Raw genomic sequence first — 15,332 nt, 5'->3', positions numbered from 1 at the left:
AAAAATTTAATGTAACATTAGCTAAATCACACTTTATTTTCCAGCCCTGTTTACTCCATGGATGTATAGAGAGAACTGGATACAGTGTTCAACATGGTGCGACCATAAGGTGAGTAACAAAAGCACCACATTAGCAAAGCAGCAGCAGCTTCATTGCATTCAGTGTCTTATGTCCAGTTTTGGGAGTAATGCGTTATAAAGTGACGTGTTTCTGACATTACACAACTGTCAATGCTACAAAAGAGGCAAATATTGAAATAATTACAGATATTATGGAACAATATTCATTGTAACACGTTGTATTCTCCCTGCCAGTGTAAACTTGTGTTTTTAGTACGTAGAAAAAAATTGTTAAATAGTAGTGATAAAGTTTGTGAAATGTCGATTCCTTAAATATTTAAATTTTGTTGGGGAGAGAGTGAATGGCAAATTAGATTGAGTTATATCCCCTGCAAACTGATTGATGGGGAACAAGTCATTTTTTTCCTACACATAACGTAGCAGATCATCTGCGTACAGGGACACTTTATGCTCAGCGTTTCTTTTCTTAATGCAACCCAGAGCTATTCACCTGTATTGGAAAGGATTGGATCGGGGAACCAGTATCGGCAGACACTCAATATCAAATGACTGGGATCAGAAAACACAACTGGGATGATTGACACATTATAAATAAATAAATACGAAAATTAATTATAAAAAAATGAGAAAATAATCCTTGAAAAGTACTTGAAAGTCTGTTTGAACCTTGGTAGTAAACAAGCTTCCCTCAGTTATACTTTCAAGCACATCACATTTGAAGCTCATTCAGAGCTGAGCAGCAGCTTGTCCAGTCAATCTGTGAAACTGTTCCCTAACATTATTTAACGTAATGTCTGAGGTAGGTACATTAGTATAAAAATTGTGGTTACTGCTGTTTGTTGTAGTCCTTCTTCTTGTGATGTGCAGTCACATCTGCTCGACCAACCACAATCAACCACACCCCCGCCAACCATCCTCAAAGCGAGTGGAGAACAGAGGAAACAAAAGCAGAACCTGTGACAGTGGATACACATGCATGTACATATTCTATACAAATGTATAGGATAATATCGCAATCAGAAATACTTTAACTGACAGAAATGAAATGAGTTATAGTAGTAAGTTTTTAAAGAATGTGAAATTGCAGAAGTTATAAATTATTACAAAGAATGATGGAATAATCCACATTGACCAGAGACATTACATTTTATGACTAATGACTCAAGAGTTTTGACACTGAGGGAGGAGTTACAGTGTTTGGTGGCCACAGGCAGAAAGGACTTCATCCCACTTAAAAAACTGCAATTGGCCTTGCTTTTTCATTTTCCCCCACCAACCTTCATCCTCCTACCAATCCTCCCTTTGTTTATCCCTCTATCACTGCTGGCCAAGTGGGTAAACCCGGATGTAGAGACTCCCTGTGAGCGTGGTACAGTCATGGTGAATCATGGGAAGTCGGCTTGCTTGCAGTCACAGCATGGATGTGTCTGGATTTTACAATCTCTTATCTCTCTTGTGCCTCCTCTTCTTCCTCCTTCTTCTGTCTCCATTCTTATTTTCACTTTGTCCTCCATTTTAACACCTTTGTCCCTCTCCCTTTCCTGACCTCTCTCGGCACTTTATTCTTTTTCACCTTTTGACTGGCAATGAAAAATGTATCTTACACCTTAAATAATTCTCTGAATTGGAGTTAATGCCTATTTTAGAGAACAGGGTCAGAGCCTCATGTGCAGTATATGGTTGTATAGAGTGACCCATCATTTTCCATAGTGTTTAACCGCTGCAGAAATACGGATGTTTTTATTGTCTGAGCTTTAAAATGTATTTAAAAGGTCTGAAATGGTCAAGAACATATTTTTTTTTGTAACTGACCATTTGACTAAATGGTACAGCCTAGAATGTATCTTTGTAGTATATGATGTTTTATATATTTTAAACACTAAACAGTACATATTGTACTTTGAATTGAGATTATGCATTAAAGGAATCTCAATATTCATACATTTTCTTCACTTATTTTGTCCATATCGTCCACTTGAAGTAGAAATACAAGCAGTGGAAATGTCCAATAACATCAACGCAGTAATATGGCTGCCAGTGCTCTGGAAGGCTGTATTTGAATTTTTCATGTACATGGCTCTTTCTTTTTCTTACACTTCTTGGCTGGTGTGTGTCTAGGGAAATTAAAAAAACAACTTAAAAGCCACACAGAGTAGCTTACTGGTAGCCTGCACTTTTCACCTTGACAACTGCCCAGTATCGGAGGTCTATCGCAGTTCTTTGATTAACGCCCACTGTTTACCGTCACTATGGTTATCTAGCAGCTAGCTCAGTGTTTCTAAAGGTAACATTTATTCATGGTAAGTAAGTTAGCCTTTCACTGGGTTTGTTGCCCTTGCTTTACACCCGTGCTCTCTTTTGTGTTAAAGAAGACCCTCTAACCCTCTTTGCCAATTTAATTGCTTAACATAAGAATACCGTATTTATTTAAGCTATTGGGAGGACGAATAAATTTTTTAATTGAGATGTCAGTATTGGATTGGATTTTTATTTCAAGCAGGATTAAAGAATAACTATATAGAAATAGCCAATATTCTCGCTGATGGTCTTGTCACCTTCTGTGGTGGCTGCCATGTTGGACCGCCAAGTTTCTACAGTAGCCCAGAAAGGACAAACCAAAAACTGTCAATGGTTGGAAAGGAGGGTGAATAGTGAGTTGCAGTCTTTTTTGTTAAGATCGTTAATTTGTTATTTTCCTGAACTATATAGTATGTATGACAATGTATGAATGAGACATGAGGTAGTTGGATAAAAACTTTTAAAATCTATCTGGCTGTTGCTAGTTTCTCCAAACCCTAACTTATAGTTGATAATGAAACATAAACATTGGTTGCAACCCTAAACATTAGTGTGGAAACTAAGGATGTTAATCTTAAACCAGAGGACGGCTAACCTTAGTACAGCTGAAGCTGATGGATGTTGACTTGAACCTAATAAAGTGCGGCTGAATGCTTGGTCAGACTAGCTGAACTGAAACAGGATCTGTCACAGGTCTCCTGCATTTAACCAGGAAATATCAAACAGAGTATCACATTGCAAGCAGTGGCAAGTCTCAGCTGTAACACCAGTGCTTGATTCACCGTGCAGGTTGTAGTCTGATGGGATATTGGTAAAGTAATGACTTCTCCTTTTTCAAGCACAAAATATGTCAAGACAACATTGTGTCCAAGGACGAAATCCTCCCTCAGACTTTGGTGGGTGGGAGTGTGAGTGAGTGTGTGAAAGAGAGACTGAGACCTCAGGACAACAGCTAGCAGTATGAAGGTTGGCTGCTTTTTTTCTCTCGCCCCAGACAAACTCTGAAATGATTAACTTCAGTACAACACACAACATGCTGCCAACAAAAATGTGATTTGGGTGTCGGTTGAATAATACACTATCTGGGTATTCACCTCAAACCTGCATGCTATCAGTCTGCCACCATTGTCTCTTTTTACCAGAAGGTGCGTGGGCACATATATATGCATACGCTTGTCGTCTTTTGTGTTTTTAGTGGTATGCCTCTATGCTTAGTACAATGAAAGCTGCCTCCACCTACCAATGGATGACTGTTTTTAGTTGTTGTTTCATTGACAGTATATATGATGGACAGAGCATCTGTGAAGTGAGTCAATGTGGAAGTGTCTTAAACTTTCATTCAGTGTAATGGCCAGCAGGTGGCAACTTCATTGGCTGCGATAAAAGACTGATACCATGCAGGCTTGTGGAGAAAAGAGACGATTTCTCACTTGATTTATAAGCTCAGTTAACAGTTTCCTAATGAGTTTATGGTCTCAATCTCTAGTTTTAAGTGTGCTTCCACACAGCATGATGTTCACTTAGTAAATTTTGGTCCAGTTTAGAGTAAAATAGACCATAAAACAGGGTTTGCTTTAGGGCGTGGCTACCTTGTGATTGACAGCTCATTCTCAGTGAGTCCGTCCAGCTCAACGCACTAAATTCGGATCACTAGTCAAAATAATATCTCACCTAAAATGGTTTCAGAAGCATATTTTAGTGTGTGTATATATTACACTACACATTTAAGTCGACAGAAGCTTCTAAGATGCTTTGGTGTTGCGGTTTGTGAACTCAAGGTGGTTTTGGTCCCTAAGTTTTCCATTCACGTAGTAAACGACATAACATCACTAGCTCAGTTAACTGACCGGTCAATATAGCATGCTATAGGTCAAGCTGATAGTGGAGCGCCCTCAACTGGATCACAAGGCAAACTACTTCAGACGGTCTGTTGGGTTTCTAGACTGTAAATTTTGAATTTGAACAGGTCATTACACCTTGAAAATTAACCACGTTCGAACAAATTTTTAAAGTTTTAACAAAAAATTAATTTCGAATTAAAAAAAATATCTTTTTAAATGCTTTTTGTTGTCTGACCAACAGCCCAAATGGATTCAGTTCACAACGATTTAAACAAAGAATCAAAAATTATTTATGATTATTTAGGACAAATCTTAAATTTTTGCCCCACTAGTGGTAAGGATCTAATAATGGCAAAGTTGCGTCTTCATTTCAGCATTAGTGTCACATGGCTGCTGGTGCTGACGTAAACCTTTTTGATTTCACTAAGCTTCTGTAGATATACTAATAAAATAGTTCAACTGTGGCTTTGCACATTTTTTATTTGTAAGCTTGTTTGGCCATGTGATGCAGAAGGACAATCACAACAGCGATATTTATTTAAACAAGAAGAGGAACGTTATACAATTGTAATAAATGTCCTTTCATGCATTGTTGCCTATTAATCTGTATGTCCTTTTGTTTTTGGTGCTGGGAATGAATGTAATATTTGCCATAGTTTACCTTTCTAGAGACTTGATCTACCAAGTGATGTTTTTCTTATGTTTTATCTGTTGGAAGAGGATCCCAGGGCGTTGTGTATGCTGTCCCAAAGGTCTTGGTTGCCATGGTAGCCAACGAGGTTCATTTAGATGAAGGGGTGTAAAGGTGTCGAACTGGCGCTGAACTTGGAGAAGGTCACAGTGGCTCCTGCTCGTCGGCTCAGAGTAACGAGCCAGCTGGGGTCTTTCTCTCAGCAGATGTGGAGCTTTACTGTTTCGTTATAATCGGCGTATTACTGTCTGCTGGTCCGCCTATGTGAGGTGTCAGATTACACTGCTGCCGAGAGTAAACAAGCTTCTCCCCGAGCATTAATCTACCTATAAAAATCTCAAGCCTGTGTGTTCACAGCTGCAGCAGTACACGTTCATGCTAATATTTTATAATCAGGTAACTTAGGTACTCAGGTAACAATCACATCCTGCAGTGAGCTCAGCTGCAGAGCACACTGTAGCTCCTAGATCACATAACCAATAGTAAGGAGATCAGGGGTCAGAAGGTCACAGCACCCAGAACCAGCGAGATGATCGTGATGGTAGAGCGATGTTTTAAGAAACCTAATAATATAAAATAACTATTTATACAGCACCTTTCATACATAAAATGCACCTCAAAGTGTTTTACAGGACAAAATAAAATGTAGGGATGTACAATATGGATTTTCTTTCAGCCAATACGATAATTGATAATTTCACATATTTGTTCATAACCTGTAGTCTATGCACACCTGAAGGTAAAGCCTGGTTCACACTGCCTGCATTTGCAATGCATGGCGGAACATCTTGCTTTTTTATTTTGGTGCCTGTGTTAATAAATTAGAGCAGCTACACTGTGACACTAGTGTTGCATGCACTGTGAGCCGTGCATGCAACACTAGAGTCGACGTCTCGCCTATATTTTTCCTCAAGCTCAAAAAAATATAAATGTAGTTTTACCTCCTGTTTCTGTTTGAGATGCCTAAAATCGTTTCAGAATCATTTTAGTACACTGTTTAGCTGTACTACGAGATCGTGTGTGATCAGGCAAACCGCAATTGCTTCCTGCTATGGACGAGTCAAAACTGTGCAGCCAATGAGTGCAGTATGTCACCCCCGCTGGTTTCCACAAACTGTCATGGCGATGACCATTATGCCAAACTCGAGGCTTCAAAGCGGTTCTCCACAAACCAATGGGTGATGTCATGATGGGTTCATACTTGCTCTGAACAGATGACTTGTTTTTGTTGGCTGATTGACACACTTTGATAATGATCTCTTGGTTTTATTGATTAGTCTTTGGGTTGTTCCTTTTTGTGATTTCATTTAACCAAAGGCTGTCTGTATTTTCCTGGCAGGACTAGAAACATGGCACACACGGCGCGAGGTCCCGTGGTTGGCCGGCCATTGATATTCGCCAATGAAGAGAGGAGGGCGGTTCACTCCTGGTCGCGGATCTCCTCAGCGGGGCACAACGTCCTCCTAGATGCCCTGAAGATCCTCAGCCCCATGTCCCGTGACCTGTCGAGCAGCGAGGAGCTGGTCACCTTCCTGCAGGAGCTGAGCGAAGAGGGCCACAAGCCGACCGTGCTGCGCAGCAAGGATGTGTATGGCTACCGCTCGTGTACAAACCAACCCCTCACTGAAGACATGCTGAAGCCACCCAACAGGAGCGTCAGACCCACTGCCAAGAGGAGGGGGAAGAGGCCCCTGACCAAGAAAAGAGAGGTGCACCCGTCGTGGAACACCCCTGAGAGGATCAGCCCGAGGATTCAGGGGGTTCGCCCTCCAGAGCTGCTGGTGGACCATCGTGCTATCATCTGCAGCAGGACACCCAATCGGACTGTAGAGTTGTCGCAGGTGCGGCCATGCCTCAGACTGACCAACATTGAAGGCCTGTCTGGCTTCCACACAGCCAGACTCCAGATCCACACTTCCTGGGACTCGTCTTCTGAGGCGCCCTCTGTTGCCTTTTCACAGCAACAGCACCCTCCAACGCTTTCAGGAATACCTTTGCAGCCTTCTCAGAACGGTGGCGGGGCGCCCACCAACGCTGTGGCCTTGTTCAGCCAGAAGAGCCTGTCCTGTCCCATCCGACTGGACGGTGCTCTCATTGGAGATTCAGCACCGGTCTTTTATGCCAATGGCCGCGCGTTTCCAGAGACTCACACAGAGATGACCAGCAATGGTTGGAGGAGCAACGGCCTCCACCGGGATGGTCGGAGCTCCAAGGAACTGAACAACCCGACCCGGCAGAGAAATGGCTGGAAGGACAAGAACAGTTTTAGATGGAAAGTGATAAAGGTGGATGACTCTCGCTCGGTGGCTGAGGCCCGCAGGAAAGCGCAGAAGATCCTACAGGTCAATCTGTCTCCGGTGATTCAGATCCAACCCCTCAACCACGTCCTGAGAGACTTCAGATACCAGAATAAATGACAATTCCCCTCAAACCCACACACATTGTCTCCTTTAGCAGATGTTAGTGTTTTACATCCATTAGCCTCTACCTGGCTGAGCCCCAGTGTTCATAGCAGACGTCTTACATGGGTTTTTATGATCTCTGCTCAGTATTGGAGGTAGAGAAATTGGAATCTGTCAGTGGAAGTTCTGGTTCCTGACAGGGGCACTTGGCATTGAAAGGCTTTTGAAGTTGGATGATGCTTTTCCCAGCAGGCTGGGAAATGACTATCAGCTGAATGCTGGTACGTTTTCACTGTCTACGTTAGTTTACGCTACTCAGTACTTCAACCAACCATCATTCTGCTTTGAGTTGACTGGCTGCTAACCAATGTTGCTGATGAATTTTGGGATGCAGCATCCACTGTGACTGTCAGGTCAAAGGTGAATTTGTATTGCCCTACAGTAAGGCACTGGGTTTGGCTCACAGTTGTTTAAAGAGTATTTATAACTCATTTGAAGTGTAGCGCCATTTTGTTAAAAAGTATTTTTTACTTGGACGCCCAGACGAACTGGTGGATGAGCAGGGCAGTTTCCAAAGTCTTCAGATGAGCAGACGCGGTGGTTGGTTGGTTCCAGCAAAACAAATAAACTAAACAAGAGGGGGGGGAAAGAGAAACGTGTTTAGTTTGTCTTCCTTTTTTTGTATTTTTGTTGTGTTTCCACTGGAAATCAGAAAGGCTTTGGGAGCGAGTACAGCAGGGAATCAAACCCGCTGCCCATACAGAGATAGATTGATACCTGGATGATCTGTTCGGTCCTTCACCAAGTGTTCCTTTGGTTTAGTTTATCCACACATGCAGACAAAAGACCTATAGAGTATTTTTGACTGTTGGGAAGATTTGACAAATCATGAATTGATGGAAGCAAGAAAAAAGCAAGTATGGAAGAGGACTCGGGCCTCGTGAAAACATTTTGACCTCTGACATTAATCATCGAGAATTCTCAGATATAAGAATTCTCCCACATTTTCTCATTATTAAACATGATCTCCAGATGCTCTTTATGGAGTTTATTCTCCAAATTGACATTTTCCCTCAAAAATCTTCCATCCATGATGTGACCCTGGTCCACCTCCATAAGCTTCAGATGTTTAACACCAGATACAAAACCTCCAAGATGTGCACTCTGGCTGGGAAATGACCATCAGCTGCTGGTCAATGCTGCTCAAAATTTACTTTTGTCCAGTTTCTGAACTTCACAGGCAATCAACTGTCAGTATTGACATTTGTTTGGCTGATTTTAAAAATGTTTATGATGTTTGTTTAAGTTAAAATCTCCCACCAGGACTCATCTGTGTTCTGCTCCGTTAATGAATCTCCCAACAAAAGTCTACTTTATAGATTTTTTGTTTTTGAATTCCTCAGCTGTGATCAAACTGTTGCTCACCTTTTAGAAGTAAAAAAATGCACTTTGAGAGTGCGTCAGTGCGTCGTTGTCCATCAACGGCTGGAGGAGCATCCAAGTCGTTAATATTTTTATTTCCTGCAGCATGTAGAAAATATTTGAAATGATCTCTAAAATTTAGTTTCACTTTCTTTGAACCCACACTGGTCTTTTGCTACAGGTGCTAACTTTGCAACGTTGGTGCTGAATTAAATGACTGGCATAAGAATGTCATCATGTTTCTCTTCTTCTAGTTCAGATTGGAGTGTTTTAAGAGCAGTGACTTCCACTGAGTTATTCTTTGAGGGACTGATTGCACTGCTGCCCCCTGCAGGTTGGGATGAGCATGCTAAACCGCCTTGTGTGCGTTCCAATGGGTTCTTACTGTGAGGGACCACATGAATCCATTTTCATGTTATCTGTGAGAAACTCCTGTGTATTCCCCTTAAAATAATTTGTATGAGATGTTTGGGCAAAATTACATTCCACAAGACAAACACGTTGTTATTGAGCGCTTAAGTTGAGGTGTTTGTTTCTGAGGTCAAACATAACCTCAGAAACAAAATCTTAACTCGTAGTCCACTTGCTAGCTTTTTCCTGAGCTTACAGATCCAGAGACCGTTTAAATGTGGAAGAAAGCGGACCTTGATTATAAGATAAATTTGTCAAACTACATCTTTTATTCCAAAAAATAAATGTTGACTACTTAAACCACCATATCATAAGGTCCAGGTAAGAAAGAACTAAACTGCAGTTAGGTCATTAAATTACAGTTTTGTTTCAAATATCATGAAAACAATTCAATAAAAAAATAAAAAACTGTATTTCCAAACACCATGTCTTCATGTTGCTGTGCAGTTCTAAAGTGAAAAGGTGTGCTTTCTGATTTGAGGTCCATCCACTATGAATTAGGAATCTGTTCCACTGTTTAAACTCAGACCACAACAGTGTTTGCTGGTCGGCCCTATGGATTTCCACATCTCTGTTCTGGTGAATTTTTACGTTTTACAGTCTCGGTTTCTTTGTGCCCCCTCTCAGATCTGTTTGTATACAGTCATGTTCACCATCTACAATTCCCTTTTCTAGGTCTTTCTTTCTGTTAGTCCTGTTTGTGCAACACTTGTATAATATTGTATTTCCTACATGATCTTTGAAAAGTTTTTTGTTCAATAAAACTGATCTGAAAAGAATCTGAATTTTATTTTTTAATCCTCAACTACAACATTTCCCAGAACATAATATGACTTAACTCCCAACACATGTAGTACGATCTCCAATGCTGACAGTTTATTTTATTACCATGTGATGGCTGCTGTTGATCATTGGAAAATGCACTTATTCCCTTTCTGAGAGTGATAAAGCTGAAACTATGAAGGGATTAGTCAGTCAATAGACAATTAGTCTTTTTTTAATTGTAATAATGCCAAAAAATGGACTCCCAACTTCTCAGTTGTAAGGATTTTCTACTGTTCTTGTTGTTAATAATTAGCTCTAATCGGGCACCAAAATTCAGGTACGACCCCAGAAGAATTCGGTGTGCCTGAACCATGGAGGCAGTTTTGGGTCCAAACCCGACCCAATCCAGAATTTCTGCTAAAAATAAAGCAAACTACTAAAGTAAATTACTTTGTGCAAATAACACACATTATTATTATCAAAACTAATAATTACCAAATTCACTCATTAATTACAGTTGCATGCATTATTAATAAAATATTAAATATATTATAAATAGATATAAATGTATAACTAATTAAGTCTGAGCCGCAGCAGTTTTGGACCCCAACCCGTTGGACCGTGTTGCGTCCAATCAGGTTTGGGCAGAGAATCTAAGCTTTGCTTGTGATAGTAAACTGAATGTCTTTGGGTTTTGGGCTGTTTGTCAGACAGAACACGCAATTTAAAGACGTGACACAGGGCTTGAGGTAATTGTGAGGCATTTTCTTGATTAAAGGACGTGTCCACATTTCTAGGTCTGTCTTACAATGGGAACCAAATCATTGAAGTAAAAATTTGGTCTTGTTCAAATTTAAAGGTCCAGTGTGAAACATTTAGGAGGATCTATTGGAAAATGGAACATGTTCATAGGTATGTTTTCATTTGTGTGTCATCACTTGAAAATAAGAATAGTTGTGTTTTTGTTACCTTAGAATGAGACGTTTTTATCTACAGAGGAGGCAGGTCCTCTTCCTTGGAGTCCGCCATGTTGTATTTGGATCAGCTGTGTGTACATCCCCTATAAAGGTTGACAGAATTCAGGCTCAAGAATTAGGATTGTGTTGTGGGACACTAGTGGAGAAAATGTGATTAAGTATGATCTAGGAAGCCCTTCTAGTAGAGAAAACATGATTAAGTATGATCTAGGGAGCCCTTTTAGTGGAGAAAACAATAAAATGTCCTTTAGGGTGCCCTTCCAGTGTAGAAAGTGTGATTAAGTATGATCTAGGGAGCCCTTCTAATGGAGAAAACGTGATTAAGTACCATCTAGGGAGCCCTTCTAGTGGAGAAAACATGATAAAATGTCCTTCTGGGTGTCCTTCTAGTGGAGCAAATGTGATTAAGTAACATCTAGGATGCAGATGGCAGCGGAGAAACTGCCCCCTGCACCTCAGACAGCCACTGAGTGAAAAGGTAAATCAACTTTTCAAAAATGGAACAAATCAGGTAGAACTGGCAACACCAATATGAGAGGCAGAAGGTTATGGGATGGAGATCTTGGATTCAGTTCAGTTTTATTTGTACGCCTTATAAAATAAATAAAGTTATTTGTATCATATCCAGCTGGAAGTGCTAAGGCCACTTGGGAAAAGTAGGAAATAAGAGGGTTTCAGTTGTGTTAGACTGAGAGATATCAAACTAAATGAACCTCTACACCTTATTGGAAAACATCTGAGCGGAACCTGTGATATCTGATATTAAATGTAGAATTAAGTCATATTTATTTATCCTAAATATGTAAGAAAAAGTTATTAAAGCATGAAGAAGGATTAAACACATTGACCTTAAAGGCACTTTAACAGTACAGCTTGTGGCAATAATGGTCTGCCTGGTTATAATCCGCTATTAAAAGAAGAAGATTAGAATAGTTTAATATCATTGTTATTATAATTTCTTATAATAAAGATAACTTACATGTAACAACAGCTACCAAAAGTAACAGATAAGAGAAAAGAATAAAAGATTTTATTATTAATGTTATAATCTACAGTATATTATCTATATAGAGACATTTAATGTACTACAGGCTGCTATAGTTTTGTTTTTTGTTTTATAGTGTCGAATTTAATAAATGTTTTGCTTGAACTTCTTGATGAAGGCAACAAATCAACAAATAAATGTTCATTTAAGTATATACAATAATAATACCAATAACAATGTACATAAGTGTCCTTCCAGGAGACAAAATCTTCAATATTTTCACAGTAAAGCTTTTACAGCTGGACATCTGACAACCGATCTGTTGATTTATTTATTACTGTGTTTAGCTGGAGAGAATTTCTGAATGAGTTTAAAATAAAAGTTCTGAACCCTGTTGGTGATTAAGTATCGACGAGGAAGAAGCAGGACTTCATCAACCGGTCTGTGTCAAAATTATTCCAGTGTTAAATATTATTACGGTAATGAAGAAGAAGAAGAAGAAGAAAAGATCTGAACATATATTTACAAACACTTTCACATTTAAAAACCTGTAAGCTTTTTTTTTAGCAAATTTATCTGAAAAGTTGAGACTATTTATAAACATCTATTAGGTTGTATGGTCCAAAAATGTTTTTTAATAAAGTTTAAAAGAAAGAAAACATCCATGAGAACAAGGAAGGGAGGTCAGGTGAAATCAATTGATGAAGGAGATCACGTGATCACTGTTGTGCCACCGTGAATCGTCAGAAATTTGGAAAATGACCTCAAACCTTCACATCACACAGATTCTATAAAGTTAAACTAATATTAAAGTGAATTATTAATATCAACGACATCCTTTAATAAAAGCTCCTGTAGCAGCAGTGAGTTTACAGTCTGGAGATTAAAGAAAGACCATCTTCATACTGTGAGTTATCCTCAATATCTACTCTATAAGTACATCTGCTGCTGATATGGACAATCAATAATATATTATAAAAATATATAAAAATCACAAAATCCTGCAGTATTAAAGATAAAATATATGACAAACAGCATTTTACTAAAGGTTCCTGTAGAGCTGAAGAGTTCCTGGTCTATAAATCGTCTCCAGATTTAAGAAAACATGTTTGTTTGATACAAAACCCAACAAATTACTTTAAAAATGTAATCTGATATAAATTATTGATTACCTGTTAAACAGTGTAGTCAGTAATCTAATCCAAGTATCACAATATTTAAGAAATGTAACTTGATTACTTGATGTCAGTAAGCAGTATTGATGTAAGTTAATCAATAAGAAAACAGAACGATGTAACTTAATAAAATGGAAGATTTCTAGCATCAGACTTTTTTTTCTGTTTGGTTTATTTTTTAAAGAAAAAATAATGACTTTTAAATTGTAATCCTGCTAAATAATCCACATTTAAATGTAACTGTAATCTGATTACATCTTTTTACAGTTAGTTTTTTTGTATCCTGATTACATAATTTATTTACATGTAATCTGTTGCTCCCCGAGCCTGATTACATCATCACAATTTTAAATAGTTTAATTTTTTCAAAGAAAATTTTAATTGTGATGCAAAAATGATCATCCCCACTAATAAATAATCATATAATAATAATATAATATGTATAATAATACTTAATATCTGTCAAAATAAGTCTGTAAGTACAAATTTGAGGTTCTGTATTTTTAGTTGTTTTTTAAATATTTTTTGCACTTTTTTATGCCTTTATTTTGATAGGACAGGTGAGGAAGTAGGTTGGAATCGAACCCGGGCCGCTGCGAGAAGGACTTATGGGCTGTGCGCTCTACCAGGTGAGCTATCCTGCACCATTTGTTCACGCTACTTTATCCATTTTCAACATTTCAGAGATTTTATAGTTTTTACTCCACTACATTTATCTGAAAGGCAGCTTCAGTTATTAGTTACTTACTTACTCAAAAGCAGTGTAATAACATATTTGGAGCTTTGTGGTAAATTAAAGTACTGTACCTCACAATATATACTAGCGCAGCTTCTAAAATGTGAGGATTTACTACTTTTCCTTTTTAATTGTAATTTTGATCAATGTTGATGCTACACTGAGTTGTAAAAGGGTGAATGGTTCCTCAGTCGTTCCCACTCGGTACCTCAGACATCCATAAACTTATTGAAAGAAATAAGTCATTTTACCGGCTACCTCACGTAGTTATAGTGCTGTCAGCATCAGATTTCAGCAGCAGATCCACCATTCAGTACCAACATATTAGTGTTTAATGGAGGCTAGTTAGGCTGTCACTGTCGTGAGATCTTTGTCACAATATATTTTTAATAGTCAGGTAGATTTAGAAACTTTTTGTCTTGTTTTGTTTGTCTTGGCTGTTTCATGCTCTTTATCTCTTAAATTGCATAATTGATCTGCTGCTGATGTTTTCTGACTCTGAAGCTGTTGTTGTCTGGGTAGATTAATGTGCTGTTATATGAGTCGTCTGTGTGTCCAGTTTGGCTTGGCCCACCCTGGTCTGGTCAACACCTACTGTGTCTACTATATCTACTATATCTACTGTATCTACTGTATCTACTATAACTTCTGCATCTATTGTATCTATTGTATCTAACATTATGGGTTTACACTTGCATATCTGCTAGGTACTTGTCGTTGTGTTGTAATTATTCTCATTTTAAACTTGCTATGAATTATGTTTATGTGTTGGTAAAATGTAATCACAGGGTTGAGATCCTCTGTCTCCCTCTGCCACAGCTTATAGACACAAACACCTTTTTATGTTCATATAAGATGTCTGACTGTGATCCTCTGTGAGCGCTGGATAAATTATCATCATAATATCATCGTAATAATTTTGCTTCCTTATATCTGATGCCCTAGGGTAGCCTGTTCTTGCTCCAGGTAACTTTCTGTGTAACGCTTTACGGCAGTAAGTCACACCAACTATGTGACTGATTTTGGAGAAACGGGATCATATTTTATGGAGAAAATGTTTCCTGGTTTCCCCTCTGATGTCCTCCGGCTGTTCCACCTCAACTCTCTGTGATATACAGAGTTTCCTGCTGCTGTTAGCTAGTAAGCTTAGCTGTATACTGCCTAAGACGCCCAGGACTTAGTGAAAGCAGAGTTGGCGCTTACACTGGTAGCACAGGAGCTTTGGGCTGTGGGAGGAGAAGTTTTCAGGCCTGGGACAGATGGAGGGATGCTAACAGAGAGCTGGAGCTGGTTGTGCCGGAACCGCAGCTGGGAGAGTGGCGTTATGCCAGAACAGGACTATGGTGAGCGCTCACTGTTAGCGGGCTCAGCAGCTTCTATGTACATAAGAGGGGAAGAGACCTAAGAGGAAGATAAGAAGAGAAAAGGAGAGCGAAGCTGCCGACAAGAGTGACTGGTTTTAGTCGTTGGTGAGAGGTTGCAGATACACAGACAGACAGACACACAGACAGACAGACGGCCTTCTTGCTGTTGGATTAGTCAGTAATA

At 39.1% G+C, this 15,332-nt stretch overlaps 1 protein-coding gene across 1 annotated transcript; it reads left to right on the top strand.

The window, feature by feature from the left end:
- Window positions 1-44: 44 nt before the first annotated feature.
- On the top strand, window positions 45-9,925 carry si:dkeyp-87e7.4 (uncharacterized protein LOC557283 homolog; the record flags this gene model as incomplete). The annotated part of the gene is given in 2 exon segments (XM_035662237.1): window positions 45-109; window positions 6,251-9,925. A coding segment is annotated over 1 exon segment (1,068 nt). The 3' UTR covers window positions 7,329-9,925.
- Between the last annotated feature and the right edge of the window lie 5,407 nt (window positions 9,926-15,332).

Source organism: Morone saxatilis, unplaced genomic scaffold (assembly GCF_004916995.1).
Source record: "Morone saxatilis isolate NCDOM2014 unplaced genomic scaffold, NCSU_SB_2.0 Contig18, whole genome shotgun sequence".
NCBI lineage: Eukaryota > Metazoa > Chordata > Actinopteri > Moronidae > Morone > Morone saxatilis.
This window is presented reverse-complemented; position numbering and strand designations above follow the sequence as displayed.